This window comes from Hevea brasiliensis, chromosome 12 (assembly GCF_030052815.1).
Source record: "Hevea brasiliensis isolate MT/VB/25A 57/8 chromosome 12, ASM3005281v1, whole genome shotgun sequence".
Classification (NCBI taxonomy): Eukaryota; Viridiplantae; Streptophyta; class Magnoliopsida; order Malpighiales; family Euphorbiaceae; genus Hevea; species Hevea brasiliensis.
Window position 1 is genome coordinate 29,773,046 of NC_079504.1, and position 17,967 is coordinate 29,791,012.

General features: G+C 30.0%; 2 protein-coding genes across 2 annotated transcripts in view; both read right to left on the reverse strand.

Moving 5' to 3' along the window:
- Positions 1–160: 160 nt before the first annotated feature.
- LOC110662915 (disease resistance protein TAO1) overlaps positions 161–17,967 on the reverse strand; it is a 53,971-nt gene continuing 36,164 nt past the window's right edge. The window contains exons 4-6 of the transcript XR_009142088.1: positions 6,863–7,032; positions 1,655–3,281; positions 161–606 (exon numbers count right to left, since the gene is read on the reverse strand). The gene's annotated coding sequence lies outside the window, so the exon portion shown is untranslated. The remainder of the gene's footprint in view (positions 607–1,654; positions 3,282–6,862; positions 7,033–17,967) is intronic.
- On the reverse strand, positions 11,737–15,541 carry LOC131171166 (disease resistance protein RPV1-like). Its single transcript, XM_058130636.1, has 3 exons — positions 15,132–15,541; positions 11,947–13,018; positions 11,737–11,838 (listed from the first exon to the last, which is right to left on the reverse strand). Exons 1-3 carry the CDS (start codon positions 15,431–15,433, stop codon positions 11,737–11,739), a joined length of 1,476 nt encoding a protein of 491 aa, XP_057986619.1. The 5' UTR covers positions 15,434–15,541.

Genomic DNA, 17,967 nt, shown 5'->3' on the forward strand with positions numbered 1-17,967 from the left:
CGTGGCAGATACTGAAGGAATTGCAGCAGGTGGGGAAGAGCTTAAATAGAGAGAACCTAATCAAAGCAAGATTTATTGCACGGGAACTGTATTGATTGAGTGGATGTCAGAATTTGTTGTTGAAATTGAGTATCCTAATTCATCAATTCAATACAAGCTCTTCTGTTTTTCAATTCCATTTCCCTTCTTTCATTATTTTATTTTAGTTAATTTGTATCCACGTGTTGTAGTGAGTGAAAATTGGGAGAGATAAAAGGGTATTTTCCATTATTATCTGATTACAAGGTTCAGAACTCCATTTTCAACCCATCAGTTTAAGGTTCAATTGTTCCTAATATCATATTGAAATTGTTTTAACCAACTCAATCCGAGCCAGAAGCAAAGAAAAAAAAAAAAAAGAAACAAACAAACAACACCATTGAAAGGAAGTATAGGGGAGAAAAAGGACAACAACGGTGGTGAGCATTAGTGATCTGCAAGAGATCATTGCATGATTTTGCGGATGACAGCAGGAATTACACAACTGAATCATTTATTAAAATTTGTCCTCCATCCTTATTTTAAAAGCAGCTTTCTCCATCCCATATGTCAATTATTTAACAAATCCTGGAATAAATCACTTCACAATTAGGACACAATTAGGACAAGTGGAACACATATTTAACAATCAAATAAATTGGGTTACTAATCAAGAAGTTGATATTTTAGTTTTATAAACAGAGTAATTCATAATTCCACTGAATTGATACACCAAATGAAAAATCATGACTAGAGGGTATGATTTAAATGGATTTGGCCAGGAGCATTAAAATATAATAATCGAAGATTGATCTCAAAACAGTCCAATACAAGTCAAATAAAAGTAAATAAAAAGCATTCTGTTTCTGACTTTATCACGAAAAAGCAATTTCTTGGTTCCTTCTTGGAGTTTTATAAAAAGCCCCATATTCATACTCCAATTTCTTAATTCCTTCTTGAAGTTTTACAAAATGATTTATTAGAATTATAAAATGAATCCAAATAGGCGATAGAATCTTTACATGAGATTGCGTTATCAATGCAATTAACTATACATATCAATGAGAATTATATGTAAATGTGGAATACTGACACAAATAGATAATTAAAAATTGTCAAGTTTTCCCTTCCAAAATAGACGAATGAAACTAAAAATAAAAAAATAGAAATACTTTAACTGGGCAGGTCAGGTGAATTCACAAACTTGAGATGTTCATTGCATCACTTTTGAGGCAATTATATATATATGTTTTAAAAACAAAAGGAAATTGCATTAAGATAAATCATCATAAGAAATCATGAGTGACAGGACTTCACTTATGGAGATTAAACTAAAAACTAAATTATGTGTTAAGCAGTGGACAACAGTTTAAGCCCCCACTCCCGGAGATTTGACTAAAAACTAAATTGTACCCTAAATTGTATGTGTTAAACAATGGACAACAATGTTCACTGAATTACCAGTAGAAGAAATAGAGCAGAATTAATTAAGAAGAAAATTCATAATCAGTGACAATAGAATCAAAATAAGAGAGATCATGCTGATTGGAGTGGAGAGCTTGTACCATCAGCAAAGAACCAGACTCTAAAATTACACCGCGAAAGCCATTACAAGTACGTATGCCACGCCATACACCTGATAATCAAATAATCAAAGCTCCTCCAATAAAATCGAAGCATCTCCAAAGGAATCTCAGCGACAGCATCCAGAGAGACACAAATCAAAACATATCCATATTCGATTTTAAATATCCCTGACGTATCTGAAACAAGCTATATGATACAAAGCAGGCAGAAAAGTGACAGGCAAGAAATATATTAGCGCTTCAAAAATCTGATAATCTCAATTTTTGACATGCTTTTGCCTATAAATATGTGCTACAAGAAACTTTACAAGAGATCCACTAGAAGGGTATTTGCAATTCTGCTAGTCATTGTTGACAAGAAATCCTAGTATAGTAAACTGCTTGATTTGTTTCTGATGCTGATGGTTTACTGTGAAGGTAGAAGTGAACAAAGAGCAAAGGAAACGCCACAAAAGGGTCATAAAATCTTAGAAACATGAACAGTGACCTTCCATTCACCATTATTCACTATGCATATATTTCTTGATTTAGCATTGACCACAAGCCACATGCACCATTAAGGAACAATAATGAAACTAAAAATAAAAAGTAAAGCAATACTTCTCTCAATGAGCGAAAAACAATACATCAATATTAACCCTGCTAATTCTGAACTTAAAACAAGATTAAAATTACAGGAGTACTTATACTTGCTTCCATATTGGAACTAGTATTATCAGTTTGCAGGTTTTACTTTTCATATACGATAAAAATTTGCAACAGATATAAATTTTCCTCGGATGCAAATGCACCAAAATGACAGTTTAATTTTCCTTAGATGCTAATGCACCAAAATTACAGTGTAAATATAGCATGTTCTCATTCTTAAACATTCACAACATGGTAGTAATCTTATTATAGAAAACGACAGCAATTGCTGCATTTTACGCACCTGCAAGCATTTAAGATGGACAAAATTTCCTGCTTGCCACTGTAGTTTTCTTGAGTTGCCTTATAAGTGACAACATGAGGCTTGATTCCCTGCTTAGTCATCTCATCAAATAAAGTCACAGCAGATTTCACTTATAAATTCTTGCACTGGGCATCTATAAGTGCAGGATAAGGAACAGCATCAGCATTCAATCAAGGTTGAATAAGTTAATAAATTAGGTGATATGCATGCCCCTTCCATCAATCAAGCTAAGAGCTTCTTGGAGAGAGAGAGCTTCAGTGATTTTCGGATCAGGTGGACCAAGAAGCTCAATTAGCAAGCCTTAATCAGCTGTCCTCTCCAATCACAAAGAACCCAACCTGCTCAATTTTGTTATGATGCGGACGGGAGGAAGCATCTGTATTGCATTTCAAGAATCCCGAAGCAGGCTTGTGCCATTTCAACAAATCAGCCACAGAAACTGTCGAAGAGTAGTCAAAATGGGATGGATGGTCACTAACTTGGGCAGCTAATCACTGATTCAGGAAGGAGGAAGCAGAGCTTGTAATCTGATTAGAATTCCAAAGCGCTTCATTCCTGTTTTTCCAAAGAGACCAAATTAGAGTGCATCTTCTGTGAGGAAACTCAATTATAGTCACACGAATAGGCTCGAAACCTGAGTTAACACAGAGTCACTACCACTGCATCTGCTGTGAGGAAACTCAATATCTCATTTGGAGGATCAGGCCAGAATTGAACACAATGAGCTGCAGAATGCAATTTCACATAAGAGCCTTAATTTCAATGCCACAAGTTTCAATGTGCTAAAGAATCAGCAGTGCAATTCTTCTTCTGAAAACATAAACTAAGTACACTCCATCAAGAACGGAAATCATGTTAGAGATGAAACTTTAGCTTAAAAAAGTTGAATATACATACACATATTTCATGATCCATGCAAGAAATTGAATATGAATGTGAATAAAAAGGATTTTAGAATGGTGGAAGCTACTCTTTACCATAAATTGCAGAGCATTTTCATAAATTACAGATGCTAATGATGTCAATAAATTAGAAGATCAAAATTTTATTAAAGGTGAAATTATTTCTTTATGTCACTTTGCTAAGAGGTGAAGAAACTAATTTAGTTACAGGTGTGTGGGATACACTAGATATCAAAGCTCCTATACATACATAAATCTCCAGTTATGAATATGCAAATTAATATTTCATAATAATTTTTGTTCAAAATTCATTCAAACAATTGTATCCATGCCCATAAGTGCACTTAATGGTGTTAGCCCTTTTCCCTCGATTTGTTAATGACGCGATAGTTCAATAATCGATTTGTCATAAAATTTTCTTCAATTCTTGAATTGAAAAAGCATGAAAAACAGGTTACTATATTGTGCTTTCCCCAAAAATTTAACAATTTATACATCTTAATTAAATATCTTTTTAGAGCTAAATTGGATTTGAAATGGAATAATTGTCTCTATATTCATTAAAATATCTTTTTTTTTCTTGTTAAATATGATACTGCATATGGATGATCGGAATTCTCAGACTAAAAATATCTTAATTAAGTACACTAGTATTATGGGATGATTAGAAAAAAAAATTATTTATCATAAACAATAATATAATTGAATTAATCTGGACATCATTTGTCATGAACTCCATACCATCCAAATCCATTTAAAAAAAAATCTTTATTCTCCTATACCATTCCATGAACTCCATACCATCCATATCCATGTGAAGATTATTTTTCAATAAGTTTTAATGTCTATAAATTATTTTTAGGACTATAAGGAGCAGCGATACTGAAATTGTTTTAAGGACCTCAATCAAGCCAAAAGGAAAGAAAAAACAAACAAACAAACAACACCGCTGATGGGAAGCATAGGGAAAAAAGGGACAACAATGATGGTGAGCATTAGTGATCAGCAAAAGCAGAACCTGAGATTTGGCAAATGATTGCATGGTTTTGCAACTGACAGCGGGAATTACACGATTGAATCACTTATTAAAATTTGTCATCCATCCTTATGTTAAAACCGGTTTTCTCCATCCCATATGTCAATTATTCAACAAATTCTGGAATAAATCACTTCACAATTAAGACAAATAGAACACAAATTTAGCAATCAAATAAATTGGTTTACTAATTACGAAGTTGATGATTTTAGCTTTATAAACAGAGTAATTCATAATCCCACTGAATTAATGCATCAAATAAAAAATCATGACTAGAGGGTATGATTCAAATGGATTTGGCCAAGAGCACTAAAATATAGTAATAAGAGATTGGTCCTCAAAGAGTCCAATAAAAATCAAATGGAAGTAAAAAGAAAATGCAATATGAAATTTTTTTTTCCTTCTTTTTTGGTGGATCCTTACCCTAAATAAAGCAAAGATCTTAAAAGAAGGCACACACTCCCTTCAAAGTTGGTTTTGATGAAAGAAAGAGCTACATAAAATCATTTAACGGCTGCCTAAAGGAAGGTTTATAATTTAATAGCTAGCAAAAGGATTGGAATCTTCATCAAAGAAAAAAAAAAACATCAAATACAAAACCAAGATTTTTTACTTGTTTTTTCTTTAACTAGCATACAAAGCAAAGGACTAGATTTTTGTTTCTAAAGTGACACAAACCCAGGAGCTGCTTCTACTTTGTAATTCATTTTTTCCCCACTTACCAACTTAATCTCAGAATGAGTGTTAGAAAAATTTCATGGTCCTACGAACTCAACTAGCATAACCACAAAGAGAAAAGTCACAAAGCACTATGTTGAAACTTACTAGAGGAGGTAACAACCTTAACAAGTGTCAAAATGGGTTTGTGAGTTTATTTTTCCTTTTCATTTTCAGCCACCAAAAATTTTCCACAGAAGAGAGTGAAGCATAATAAACATACACTAAACATTCTCTAATGGTAAGAAGAGATCTACATGATAAACAATAACATGGACAAACATAGAAAGAAAAATCACAGCACAGGCACATACGCAAATTTAAATACTACATACGCATAGGAAGAGCAAGGATGAACAGAGTCAAGGAATCAACTATACGTATAAAACTCCTTTCTTCCAAATGCGTAATATTATGACTACGGACATTTGGATAATAATTGAGGTGTTATTGGTGCCAGCTACAAATTTTAAAAAAATTATAATTGTAGACAAATTACCTGGAAAGAGATCATGCAATTTTCTCTCAAAGAGGTGAAGGAACAAAAAAAAGAAAAGTCAAACAAAAAGGAGAGGGTGCACCAACAGAAGAAGGTAACGTTGACATATGGGTTCAATCATATACAACATAGCAAATGTTCAGCATAACATATTATGCAGATTTTAAATAATAGAAGCAAGATTCAAATGCCTAAGTTTCTACAACTAGCGATTCAAACTTCTTTTGAGAAGCAAATTTTACAAATTAGTAATAGATTATGCAGCATTAGATCATAAAAGCAACTCACCTAAAATGGAAGACTTATAGTCGCTAATTAAGTTTGTGCAAGAGAGGGAGAAATTGGAGGCTACAAAAACCATAGCGCTTCTGAATCGCTGAGTGGAGAAGAGAAATGGAAGCCCGGAGTCAAAAAAATGTTGTATAAGAGAAGCAGTTCTTGAGAAAAGAAAAATGAGAAGGAAAAATAAATCACAAGCGGTAGAAATTGTTAATTAGTATCTTGGGATTTCTTTTACTGGAGTGTGAAGATACTGCTTCATATAGAATTCCAAATAAAATCTATTATAAAGCAGCAAATGAGTTTTCATTGCAAGTGTGGAATAAACGGAGAAACATAGTTCCCATTGTCTCTGAGGAAGAATTAATATATGCATCTTTACCACTTTATGTGACATGCAAAATACTTCTACTCATAAAATCACTATGTGTTCGTAATTCCACCAAAGGGACATGTAATCATAATTTTAGAAATCTAAATAATATAATTAAAGACAGAATAAGAAAGAAATTCACATTTTACAAAACTACTTTACAGACCAAGAAAATTAATTGAATTGAAATTATTCTCTGAAAGAAAAAGGAACCGGACAAACCAAAATTCTGAAGTACTTTCTTTTGAAAAATAAAATCGAACCAAAGTAAAAAACTAAATGAATTGAATTAAACCAAAATAATTGGTTTGATTTATTTCAATCCATTAGTTCTTCAAATCTCAATAACCAAAACACCAATATTACAGGTCACAAACAAATCAAACATAAATCTTTAGATTTCAAAGCAAATCCAATACTACAGTCAAAATAAATTACCAATATCATCCAAAAATAACAAAATCACAAGAGATAGAGAAGGGTTGGTGTCAGAAACGTACTGTCGAGATGGAGAAGGCCGAGGTTGGCGTAGAGTGAGTCTGCAAGACGCCACTGAAGTCGCGAGATGGGCTCATGAGACTCGCAGATCAGAAAGTTGATGCCCAAAGCAAATGAGACTCGACAGATCAGATAGTCGATGCCCAGATTTGGAAGACGTCGACGCAGCTTGCTGGTGGTATATCAGAATAAAATCAATTTGGTTTAATTTTTCGATTTAAACCGAAGAATCTCATTCAAATTTCAAATCATCATTAATAGCATTTTAATTAGATTAGATATGTAAGAGTTTGAATGCCAAAACATTGTCATATATCAAAATATCAAAAGATATAAAAATATAAAAATGGAGGTGACTTACAGGAAAAGAGAGCCGCAAGCCTTAGTTCTCCACAATTAGTAGGGACGGATTTCAAAGAAATTTGTAGAATTTGGGAGCAAATTCACATGAAGAACTTGAAGGAACCATAGTAGCGTCATAGTTAATCCCATCCTGAGCATTTGAAAAGTAATCTTCCATAAAGAAATTTTGCCTTAATCTTTTAGGGTGTGTTTCCACCTCCCGGTTGCCATTGATATTACTGGAGTAGAAGTCTTCCCTGCTTCTCTTATTGTTGGCATTTGTTGTTTCTTTGAATTGCTCCAGAAAATTGGCTTCTCTGCATATGTAAGGATTGCATTTGTTTAGCTCAACTTTGTCACATAACAAGTGGAATCCAAACCTTTTCACTTCCCACTTTGTCATATAGTCGGTGTCCATAACGTCGGGGCAGACGTAGAATGATGCCTCATTCTCCATGTCACAATTTTGTTTGAGCCAATCTAAATAGGAAATGTCACGGCCGTCGTACCAAAAGAACACATGATCTGATTCTATGGTATTTTCCAAACAGAAATATTCACTTGCAAAACTGGCCTCTCTGTAGCCATTACTGTTTTTGAAACTGCTTTGACATATTAAGTGTAAATCACGCACACGAAAACCAGGATCCTTGAATTCTATAATAGCACAAAAAACAAAACCCAAGAACATATTATTGAAGCAACCAGGAGGGAACAAAGTTGCTATTGAATTTCCCGGGCCTTCACAGCTCAACCACTCAGGAATTTTGCCTCCGGGTAAACCAACATAAAAATAAGGATAAAATGCTCCAACACATCTAGCAATGGCTAATTCTTTAATTGTCCTGAGAGCATCTGCCATAATGGTGCCACGTGCATTTTGGTCCAAATTTAGGCAATTACAAAAATTCAATTCATAACCATATTCCCCGCATTCTTCACGATATTTTATTGGTGCAATATATGAAGTTGATACTGACTTTTGGAGTCTGTTGCAGTTCTTTAAACTCAGTCGTCTTAATGATGACAAAGAGGGAGTGTCAGAGGGAATTTCTACAAGTGCAGTGCCATCTATATATGGCCCTTTTAAAGAGCATAAACCATATAAAGGAGGCAATTTCTCCAGATTTGAACAGCCACTGAGAAATAGTCTCTCAAGACATTTCAATTGACAAATGCTGTTTGGGAGACTCTTGAGCTTTTTACATCCCCTCAAATTCAACCGAACAACAGAAGAGAGACAACCAATTGATGGCGGCAATTCTTCTATTGGAGTAAAACTTAGAGACAACTCTTTTAATGATGACAAAGAAACAACGTCAGGAGGAATTTCTACAAGTGCAGTGCCATCTAGATATAGCTCCTTTAAGAAGCATGAACCATATAAAGGAGGCACTTTCTCTAGATTTGAACACCCACTGAGAAATAGTCTCTCAAGACATTTCAATTGACAAATGCTGTTTGGGAGACTCTTAAACTTTTTACATCCGTTCAAACACAAACTAAAAAGTGAAGAGAGACAACCAATTGATGACGGCAATTCTTCTATTGGAGTATCACTTAGAGACAGTACTTCTAATAATGACAAAGAAACAATGTCAGGGAGAATTTCTACAAGTGCAGTGCCATCTAGAAATAGCTTCTTTAAGGAGCATAAACCATATAAAGGAGGCAATTTCTCTAGATTTGAACAGCCACCGAGAAATAGTCTCTCAAGACATTTCAATTGACAAATGCTGTTTGGGAGACTCTTGAGCTTTTTACATCCGTTAAAACACAAACTAAAAAGTGAAGAGAGACAACCAATTGATGACGGCAATTCTTCTATTGGAGTATCACTTAATGATGACAAAGAAACAATGTCAGGGGGAATTTCTACAAGTGCAGTGCCATCTAGAAGTAACTCCTTTAAAGAGCATAAACCATATAAAGGAGGCAATTTCTCTAGATTTGAACAGCCACTGAGAAATAGTCTCTCAAGACATTTCAATTGACAAATGCTGTTTGAGAGACTCTTGAGCTTTTTACATCTCTCCAAATGCAAACTAACAAGTGAAGTGAGACAACCAATTGATGACGGCAATTCTTCTATTGGAGTATCACTTAGAGACAGTAATTCTAATGATGACAAATAAACAATGTCAGGGGGAATTTCTACAAGTGCAGTGCCATCTAGAGATAGCTTCTTTAAGGAGCATAAACCATATAAAGGAGGCAATTTCTCTAGATTTGAACAGCCACCGAGAAATAATCTCTCAAGACATTTCAATTGACAAATGCTGTTTGGGAGACTCTTGAGCTTTTTACATCCGTTAAAACACAAACTAAAAAGTGAAGAGAGACCACCAATTGATGACGGCAATTCTTCAATTGGAGTATCACTTAATGATGACAAAGAAACAATGTCAGGGGGAATTTCTACAAGTGCAGTGCCACCTAGAAGTAACCGCTTTAAAGAGCATAAACTAAAGGAGGCAATTTCTCCAGATTTGAACAGCCACTGAGATTTAGAACCTCAAGACATTTCAATTCACAAATGCTGTTTGGGAGACTCTTAAGGTTTTTACATCTCTTCAAATACAAACTAACAAGTGAAGAGAGACAACCAATTGATGACGGCAATTCTTCCATTGGAGTATCACTTAGAGACAGTAATTCTAATGATGACAAAGAAACAATGTCAGGGGGAATTTCTACAAGTGCAGTGCCATCTAGATATAGATATCGTAAAGAGAGTAAACCATATAAGGGAGGCAATTTCTCAAGATTTGAACAGCCATGGAGACACAGAATCTCAACGCGTTTCAATTCGCAAGTGCTATTTGGGAGACTGTTGAGCATTTTACATCCTCTCAAATCTAACTCAACAATACCATTATTTGATGAGGGCAATACTTCTGAACTTTCCATAATCTGCGGAGCAATGATGAGATTTGGGCAGAAACTGATATCAAGTCTCATAAAAGTATTGCAATATATAATTCTTGGAAGACTTCTAAGGTTTTCGCAATGGGCAATATGTAAGACTAAAAGATTGTCAAGAAATTGGATAGATGACGGAGACCACTCTTTCACTCCGGAATAGCGTAGATGTGGAAGACTTCTCAACTTTTTGCACCCATTTAGAGAAAGAGAACGGAGTCTTTTCAGGCAATGAATGGATGATGGAATCTCAATCAAACTCTTACAACCATCAAAATTTATCTCTTCCAGGTTTGTCATCATAGAAAAATCAGGGACTATTTTCAGATGCTTGGAGCGAGTAAGATCAAGAGATTTTAAGTTTGGGAAGCACTGCATAACACAAATACACGAAATAATTTTTAACTATAAATTGTCAGAAAGCCCATATATAGACAGTCAGTGGCATGCAAGGAGGGGCAGCTCATAATTTTTTTTATCATTCATAATAACATAAAAATCCTATATCATTTATTCCTATCCATTTTTCATATTTTTCATAATTTTAATATGCACTTTCAAAGTAAAATTTATCTTTAGTTAAAATTAAAATTTTAATTAAGCAAATAAAAAGCATAATTATATTTTAACTGATATATTTTTTTAGCTACAAATATTTACATTAATTACAAGAAATAAATAATCAATTTACAAAAATGTAATGAAATTATTTATTTTTATTATATTTTTTAGACTATATAGGTGGCAACAATACATTAATTTAATGTTAGAAAACATTTTCATATTTGTAAATGAATTTTTTCTAAATAAAAAAAGTTTTATGTTTAAAAGCTCAGTTAGATCTAATTTTTTTATAATAATAATAATAATAATAATAATAATAATTATTATTATTATTATTATTATGTGCAAAGATAAATATGTTCCTTTATATTTTTCAATTAAATTAATTATTTTATATAAACATATTTTTCCTTTAAAGCCTAAATCTAACACCGTGGACATTCTTATACATACTAAGTTTTGGATAAGATTAGAATTGTAGTAGAGAAACTTCCTAATAATTAAATTAAATCATTAGCCCTTCTAAATCATATGATATGATCAGCCCTTTACTAAAGGAAAAAAAAAAAAAAGAAATTATATTAACCACATATGGTATGAGTATGTAGGATTTGTTAACAAAAATTTTACTCAATAATATACAATTATGACTATAATATAGTTAACCCTAAGATTTTCTATTCAATAAATTCAGTAAGTTATTTACAAAATGATAAGAAAAAAATTACTTAAAATATCTTAAAATTTTTAGATTGGTGAACTCTAAAATTGTTTTTTTTTTTTTTTTTGTTTAAATCTAGGGGCTTAGCAATAAAAATTTTAATTGATGAAATTATAAAGGGAAAAAATGAAAACAAAGACAGATATATATGTAAAGCTTACCGTAGATCCATTCCAGAGCTCTTCAACTTTGCTACATGGCATGATGAGGTGGACAAGGTTTTCCATGGAAAAATTTAATGGCAAAGACTTGAAAGGGTATTTTTCCCAATGAAGTAAACTCAACTTCTTAGGAAGACTTTTTAGATAATTTGATTGAAATCTGAATTCAGTAAAATTTGAGCGATCCCTGTAAGAAGACTGAATCATTCAAATATAGCCTTCCAATTTCAGACATGTTCAAAAGTAGGCCTTCAACTGCTTCATTTGCCTAACAATCAATATCACAGAGAAAGAGGAAGTTATATATCAATACTTTGCAAAGAAATACTTTTGTCATTTCTTTTAAATGATATCATAATGTTTTACATATATATACCTTATTATTAGTTGAGGTCAACATATCACAGATGTCATTAGAATTGCATAATATGATACCCTTCCGCCGAGCAATATCTTGACCCATTTCCGCTATCAGATCGTGCATCTCTAACATGTCATCCACAATAGTTACGAGACACCTATCCATTAGACGAATTATTCCCCAATGTGTATGAAAATCACAACCAAGTATATCTTCTACCATGCTTTTGTGATCTCTATTGAAGAAACAAGCAATATATAAAAATATTTTCTTCTCCATTTCATCTAAATCATTATAACTTATTTCTAAGACTTTCGTAATCTTGCAGTCAGGAAATCTCTTCAGTTTAGTCAATGCACTTTCCCATTCTTCAGGAGTCTTTTTGCACAAATAGGAACCCAAAACTTTGAGAGCTAATGGAACACCTTTACAATAAGTTTGTACCCTTTCACACAACTCCATGTATTCCACCGGAGGATGCTTTTGTTTGAAGGCTTTCATACTTAACAGCTGACGAGCATCACCATAATTCATTCCCTTAACCTCATATACTTCTTCAGCACTGCTAAGGACTTGTTTGTCTCTACTTACTAAAATGATTCTACTTCCCAGCCCAAAACAATCATCATCATTTATAGCTAAAGCTTCTAGTTGCTCTGGATCATTAACATCATCAAGAACAGCAAGAACTTTCTTCCTATTAAGTGAATCCTTAATGAAAGTGGGTACCACACTGAGCATTTCTATATTTCTAATTTCAATCCCCAAGAGTTCCGAAAAAAAGCTTTTTCTTAAATCAACTAGCCCATATTTTTCTGATTTTTCCCTAACATTGCGAAGAAAGCAAAAGCAATCAAATTGATTACATATTCGACTAAATAGAATTTCAGCTATGGTGGTCTTTCCAATACCACCCATTCCCCAAATTCCTATTACCCGAATGTTTGTTGGCTCAATACATAACAATGACATAATTTTATCAACATGTGAATCAATCCCAACTAAGCCCATAGAATCAGCATACGATCTGGAAAACAATTTCTCCAGAATGCTGTCAGCGACTTCTTCACATAGTTGGGATTCATGCCTAAAACAATAAGATGAATAGACAATGTAACAAGTCCATGATAATAAATAAAAGAATAGAGAAAGAACATATACAATTTTAACAACTTGATATATAATTTTAATATATGCATGAGTATAGATTAAAACTACAGGTCATGTATCATTTCATACAAATACAAAAGTAGAGCAAATAATGTATTAACAAATATTTTTAAAGTAAGGTTTTTATTATCAAATCCTTCCCAGAAATTAAGGTTTTAATTATCAAGTCCTTTCCAGAAATTGAGTGAAGTTTTTTATTATCATTTTGGCATTTTAAGTTCTTGGCTGGAAAGTTTAAAGGTTCCATAATTAGTTTTTATATTATACAGGTGCAGAGCTAAAAACAGTTGGAATCCCATCAACATCAGAGGGGCTTACGCGAAAGAACCAATCGCATCATTAATTAAGAATTATTTAAATTTTCTCTCATGGGACAACTTTTGTAGTATAAAATTAAAAAATAGAGATAATTTAACTGGATACAAGAAAGAGAAGGTGGGTTCATAAACCTGATGTCTCCATTGTATATCTTTTGTGGCAGTTGCAGAGTCCTCTATAATTTGAGATTTTAATCATAAGATCTTAAACTCAAGTAACTATAATCTATAGTTAATTAATTATGCACCATATATTGTTCTATCACCATTAAATATGCAGTTGTGGAGTCCTTCATTTGTTAATTAAGTTCTCACTAGGGGATATAATTACAAAAAGTTAATGATTAATTTAGACGGTAGAAACGAAATTAAACCTTAAAAAAGTAGAGATTGATTTTATATTTTATTTTCAATAAAATATAATTTAAATATTTTATAAAATTACTAAATTTTTAAAATATAATTTATTTATAAAAATAAATTTTTGTGCAACTTATTATTTAAAATATATAAAATTAAATAGGTGCTAGTATTTTTCGAATAATAATAATCGAGTTAATGATAAGTTCGAGCAATTGATAATAAATTTTAATTAAGTTTAGAACGAGTTCGAATTTTAAAAATATTAATTAGATTTGAATATGATGATTTTCTCGATAGCCTAATCGTTGCCGGTGTCAAAGTAGGAGGGTTCAATTTTTTTATTAAATGGAGTGTCCAATTAAAATATATAATTTATAAAAATAATATAAATAAAATAAATAAAAAGTTGATAATAAATTTTGTTTAGATTAAATTGATTTGTTAAAAATTAAATGAAATTGTTATTAATTTAAAAATATAATATATGTTTAATATTATAAATTTTTGAACTTAAAATGGCTTAAAATTAAAAAAAAAAACTATCTAATTTAGTTTATGGGTACGTTGAAATTTTAGTTAAATTTCAAATTGATAAAAAAGATAATAAAAGATCTAATAATATTGTCTAATAATTTAAATTTCAAAACATAAAAGTTAGTATTTATAGATTTATTAAAAAATAAAAATGATAAAATATAATTAATGGAGAAGAAGATACCAAAAGATAATGATATTTGGAGATTTTTTTAGTTAAAATATTTATGTTTCATTATTGATTTCATTCTTTTAATAAAAAAGCAAAGGATTTAGAGTTTTTTTTTTTAAATTACTAATAAATTACTAAAAAATTTTAAATATTGATCCATTGCTCCATCAAAATTTGGTAAAAATAGTAAAAAATACTAAATTTTTAAAAATTACTCAACTTCTAAAAAATTTTAAAATTGTAAGCAGTCCAGTGCTCATCAAAATATACAGAGCAACAATTATTTTTTTTTGTAAAATTACTATTACACCCTTCAAAATTTTTGTAGAAATGAGATGTGTTGCAAAAAATTAATCAAAGTCATACTGGTTATGAAGAATTACATGTTGCAATGTTTTTAAAATCAGATTGACAATTGAATCGATCTATTAATCATTTCACCGATTTGAAAGATTTAAGCAATTAGATTAATTAAAAAAAACTGGTTAAAAATAATTTAAATTTTGAAAATTTTTATTTTTCTATTGATAATTAAAATAAATAAATTGAATTAGACCAAACCAGTTGCCCGGTCTAGTTCCCAATTTAAACAGTTCAAGCAGCCAGCCAGCCAGCCAGTTAAGTCCAATACTGAAAACAATTACCTGGAGTCGCTGGAAACCCATCCAGATAGATTGCCTGCTTCCATCAAAGCAGTGCGCCACTTCTCCACAACGTCTAAGCTGTGCTTTGAATTTTCTTTGACTTTCCCAAATGCTTCTCCAAATTTCCCAGTCTGTTTTCTAACATCGGAAGGATTTACACGGTAGAAAATGGGTAAAACCTTTCGCCCTAATTTTTTCTCGCAGTCAATTATCTTCACTAGTTCATCTAGGCACCACCGAGAGGATGCATAATTTTCTGAGAAAATTACTACAGAAATCTTGGATTCTTCAATCGCTTTCATGAGGGCTGGCGAGATCCCTTCTCCTCTTTCAAGAACATCGTCTATGAATGTTGTAATATTTTTCCGGCAAAGGGCAGCACAAAGATGACTAGTAAAATTGTGATGAGTTTCAATTCCCTAAAGCTAAGGAAAACATCATAGGTAGTTTTACAGGAGATGGCTAAAGATGAAGTAGAAGCCATATTTGACAAGCTCGGTTTTGTTTGGTAGAAAAGAAAATAGAGGAATTGCAGTCAAGGATGGAAGAAAATAGAGGCACGACTTTTCTAAAGCAACCCTTCTTTAATTTATTGACTTGACTTCAGCTTTGCAGTCTTTTTGTCAATTAGTGAATTCCATTAAGTCAGTCTGTGCATGTAAAGGGCAATATTAGGTTTGAAAAAAACTCTTTTTGTTATTTACAAAAATACCGATAAAATATATTTATCATGATGTATATGTAAATTTATATTTATAAATTATTACCAATTCATATTATATCGTGGTTCGTAATTTTTAGTAACATAATTTACTTTGCTTTGTAATTTTAACAATGACAATATCATATTAATTTGTTATTAATAATTTTTAGTAAAATATATTTATTATTAAATTTATAAATAATTTTAATTTTAAGTATAAATTAAAATTTTAATATTAATGTAATAATAATTCTACTTATATAAAAATCTTATTATAATTTTTAATATAATAATCCTATAATCTTAGCCCTATTAATTTATTAAAAAAATTTTAATTTATTATAATAAAATTAATAAAAACCTTAAACACTAAATATGACTTTTACTATTTTATTTTATTAATTGTTCTAAATATTTACAAATTTATAATATAAAAAATAAAATTTATTTTAATTTTATATGTGTAGGAAGGAGGGAAGAATAATAGGATAAACAAAAACATCTTAACATAATTATAAAATTACTAGTATAAATTAACTTTTTAATTAACATAATTATAAAATTATTATTCAAAGATTAAATATTTAATTAAATAAAAAATTTACATTTATAGAAATAGGTATGAAATTCTAATCCTATTCATTAACAATTATTTTATTTGTTACAAATTTGTAACTTTGTTTAAAAAAATATTTGGAACGAATAAGCTTTAACTAGACGTTCAAATCGAGAATTTAAATTTTTAATTCAATTCAAATGCAACAACAATTTTATTGATTACAAATTTATAGCTATTTTTTGAAAAACAATTATTGATATTGATAAAAAAATAGTTTTAATCAAATTTGGAATTATATATAAAAATTTTTTTAACTATTTTAATTTCAAAATAAAATATTTTTATATAAATATTTTTATATTCTTTAATTTTTTTTCAGCTATAATAAATTAAAATATAATTTTATTGAAAAAAGAACAAAAATATTAGAATATCATTTGAATTTTGACTAATTTAACTAAACAGAACAAAACTAACACTAATTTTATAATCTTGATAAAATTAATAAAATTAAAAATTTAAATAAAATCGAAAAATTTTCTTTAAAATTTTAATTTATTAGTACTATTTTCAAATAAATTATTTTTTTGTCAATAAAAATAATTTAATTTATAAATTTATAAAAATTAAAAATACTATTCATAAAAATCATTTAGACTTGATATAAAATAAATTTTTATTTTTGTACTAAAAGATAATAAAATATCATAATATCATATATAAATGCTCATTTATTTTAAAATTTTATCTATATGAAAAAGTTTTATATTATCATCTAACTATTCAAATGTATAAGTATTTAAAAAATAATATATAATATATAATTATAACAATATATTTTTAAATTATATAATTTAAGTTTTCACCAAAATATTTATGATATATACTTTTTTGTTATAAAATTATAATTTATTAGAATTTTTAAATAATATTATATAAAATTATATATAAATATAATAACAAATATAAAAATATGAATAAAAAATTTATGATTTGATAAAAAATTATGAATAACAAAAAATATTGAGAGCAAAAAGTTTTGTACTAATAAGATGGATATTTTAATTGAATTTTTTTTTTGTAAATTATTTATTCAAATAGAAGCTTTAAAAAAAATTTAGTACACATAAACGTGAAAAGAAAGGAGAACAAATGGCAATATGGCACATCAGGATAATATATTTACATATATTCATGCAAATAAAGTGAAAATTAAAAAAAAATATATATTTTTTTAAAAAAAAATCATAAAAAATAGATTATAAATAAATAATATATTTTACATGAAAGTAAGTATGATTTTTTTATTTCTTCTTAAAGTTTTATAAAAGAACTTATATTCTAGTCTTACAAAAAGACTTACATGTCTGCTCTAATTTTTAGTTTCCTTTGTAGAGTCTTACAAAAGGACCTATATTCCTCTCTAATTTCTTGATTCTTTCTTGGTTTCTTACAAAAGAACATACAATCCCTTCTAATTTTTTAGCTCGTTTTTGGAAGCTTAAAAAAAATCTACACTCATTCTCTAATTTCTTAATTCCTTGTTAAGTCTTACAAAACAACTTATACTCTAA

Bases quoted from the DNA above. Each gene is read 5' to 3' on its own strand.
- LOC131171166 (XM_058130636.1), bottom strand. From the start codon at position 15,433: ATGAAAGCGATTGAAGAATCCAAGATTTCTGTAGTAATTTTCTCAGAA. The intron at 13,019-15,131 runs GTAATTGTTTTC...TTATTGTTTTAG, and splicing joins TGGGTTTCCAGCGACTCCAG to GCATGAATCCCAACTATGTG. The intron at 11,839-11,946 runs GTATATATATGT...ATTGATTGTTAG, and splicing joins TGACCTCAACTAATAATAAG to GCAAATGAAGCAGTTGAAGG.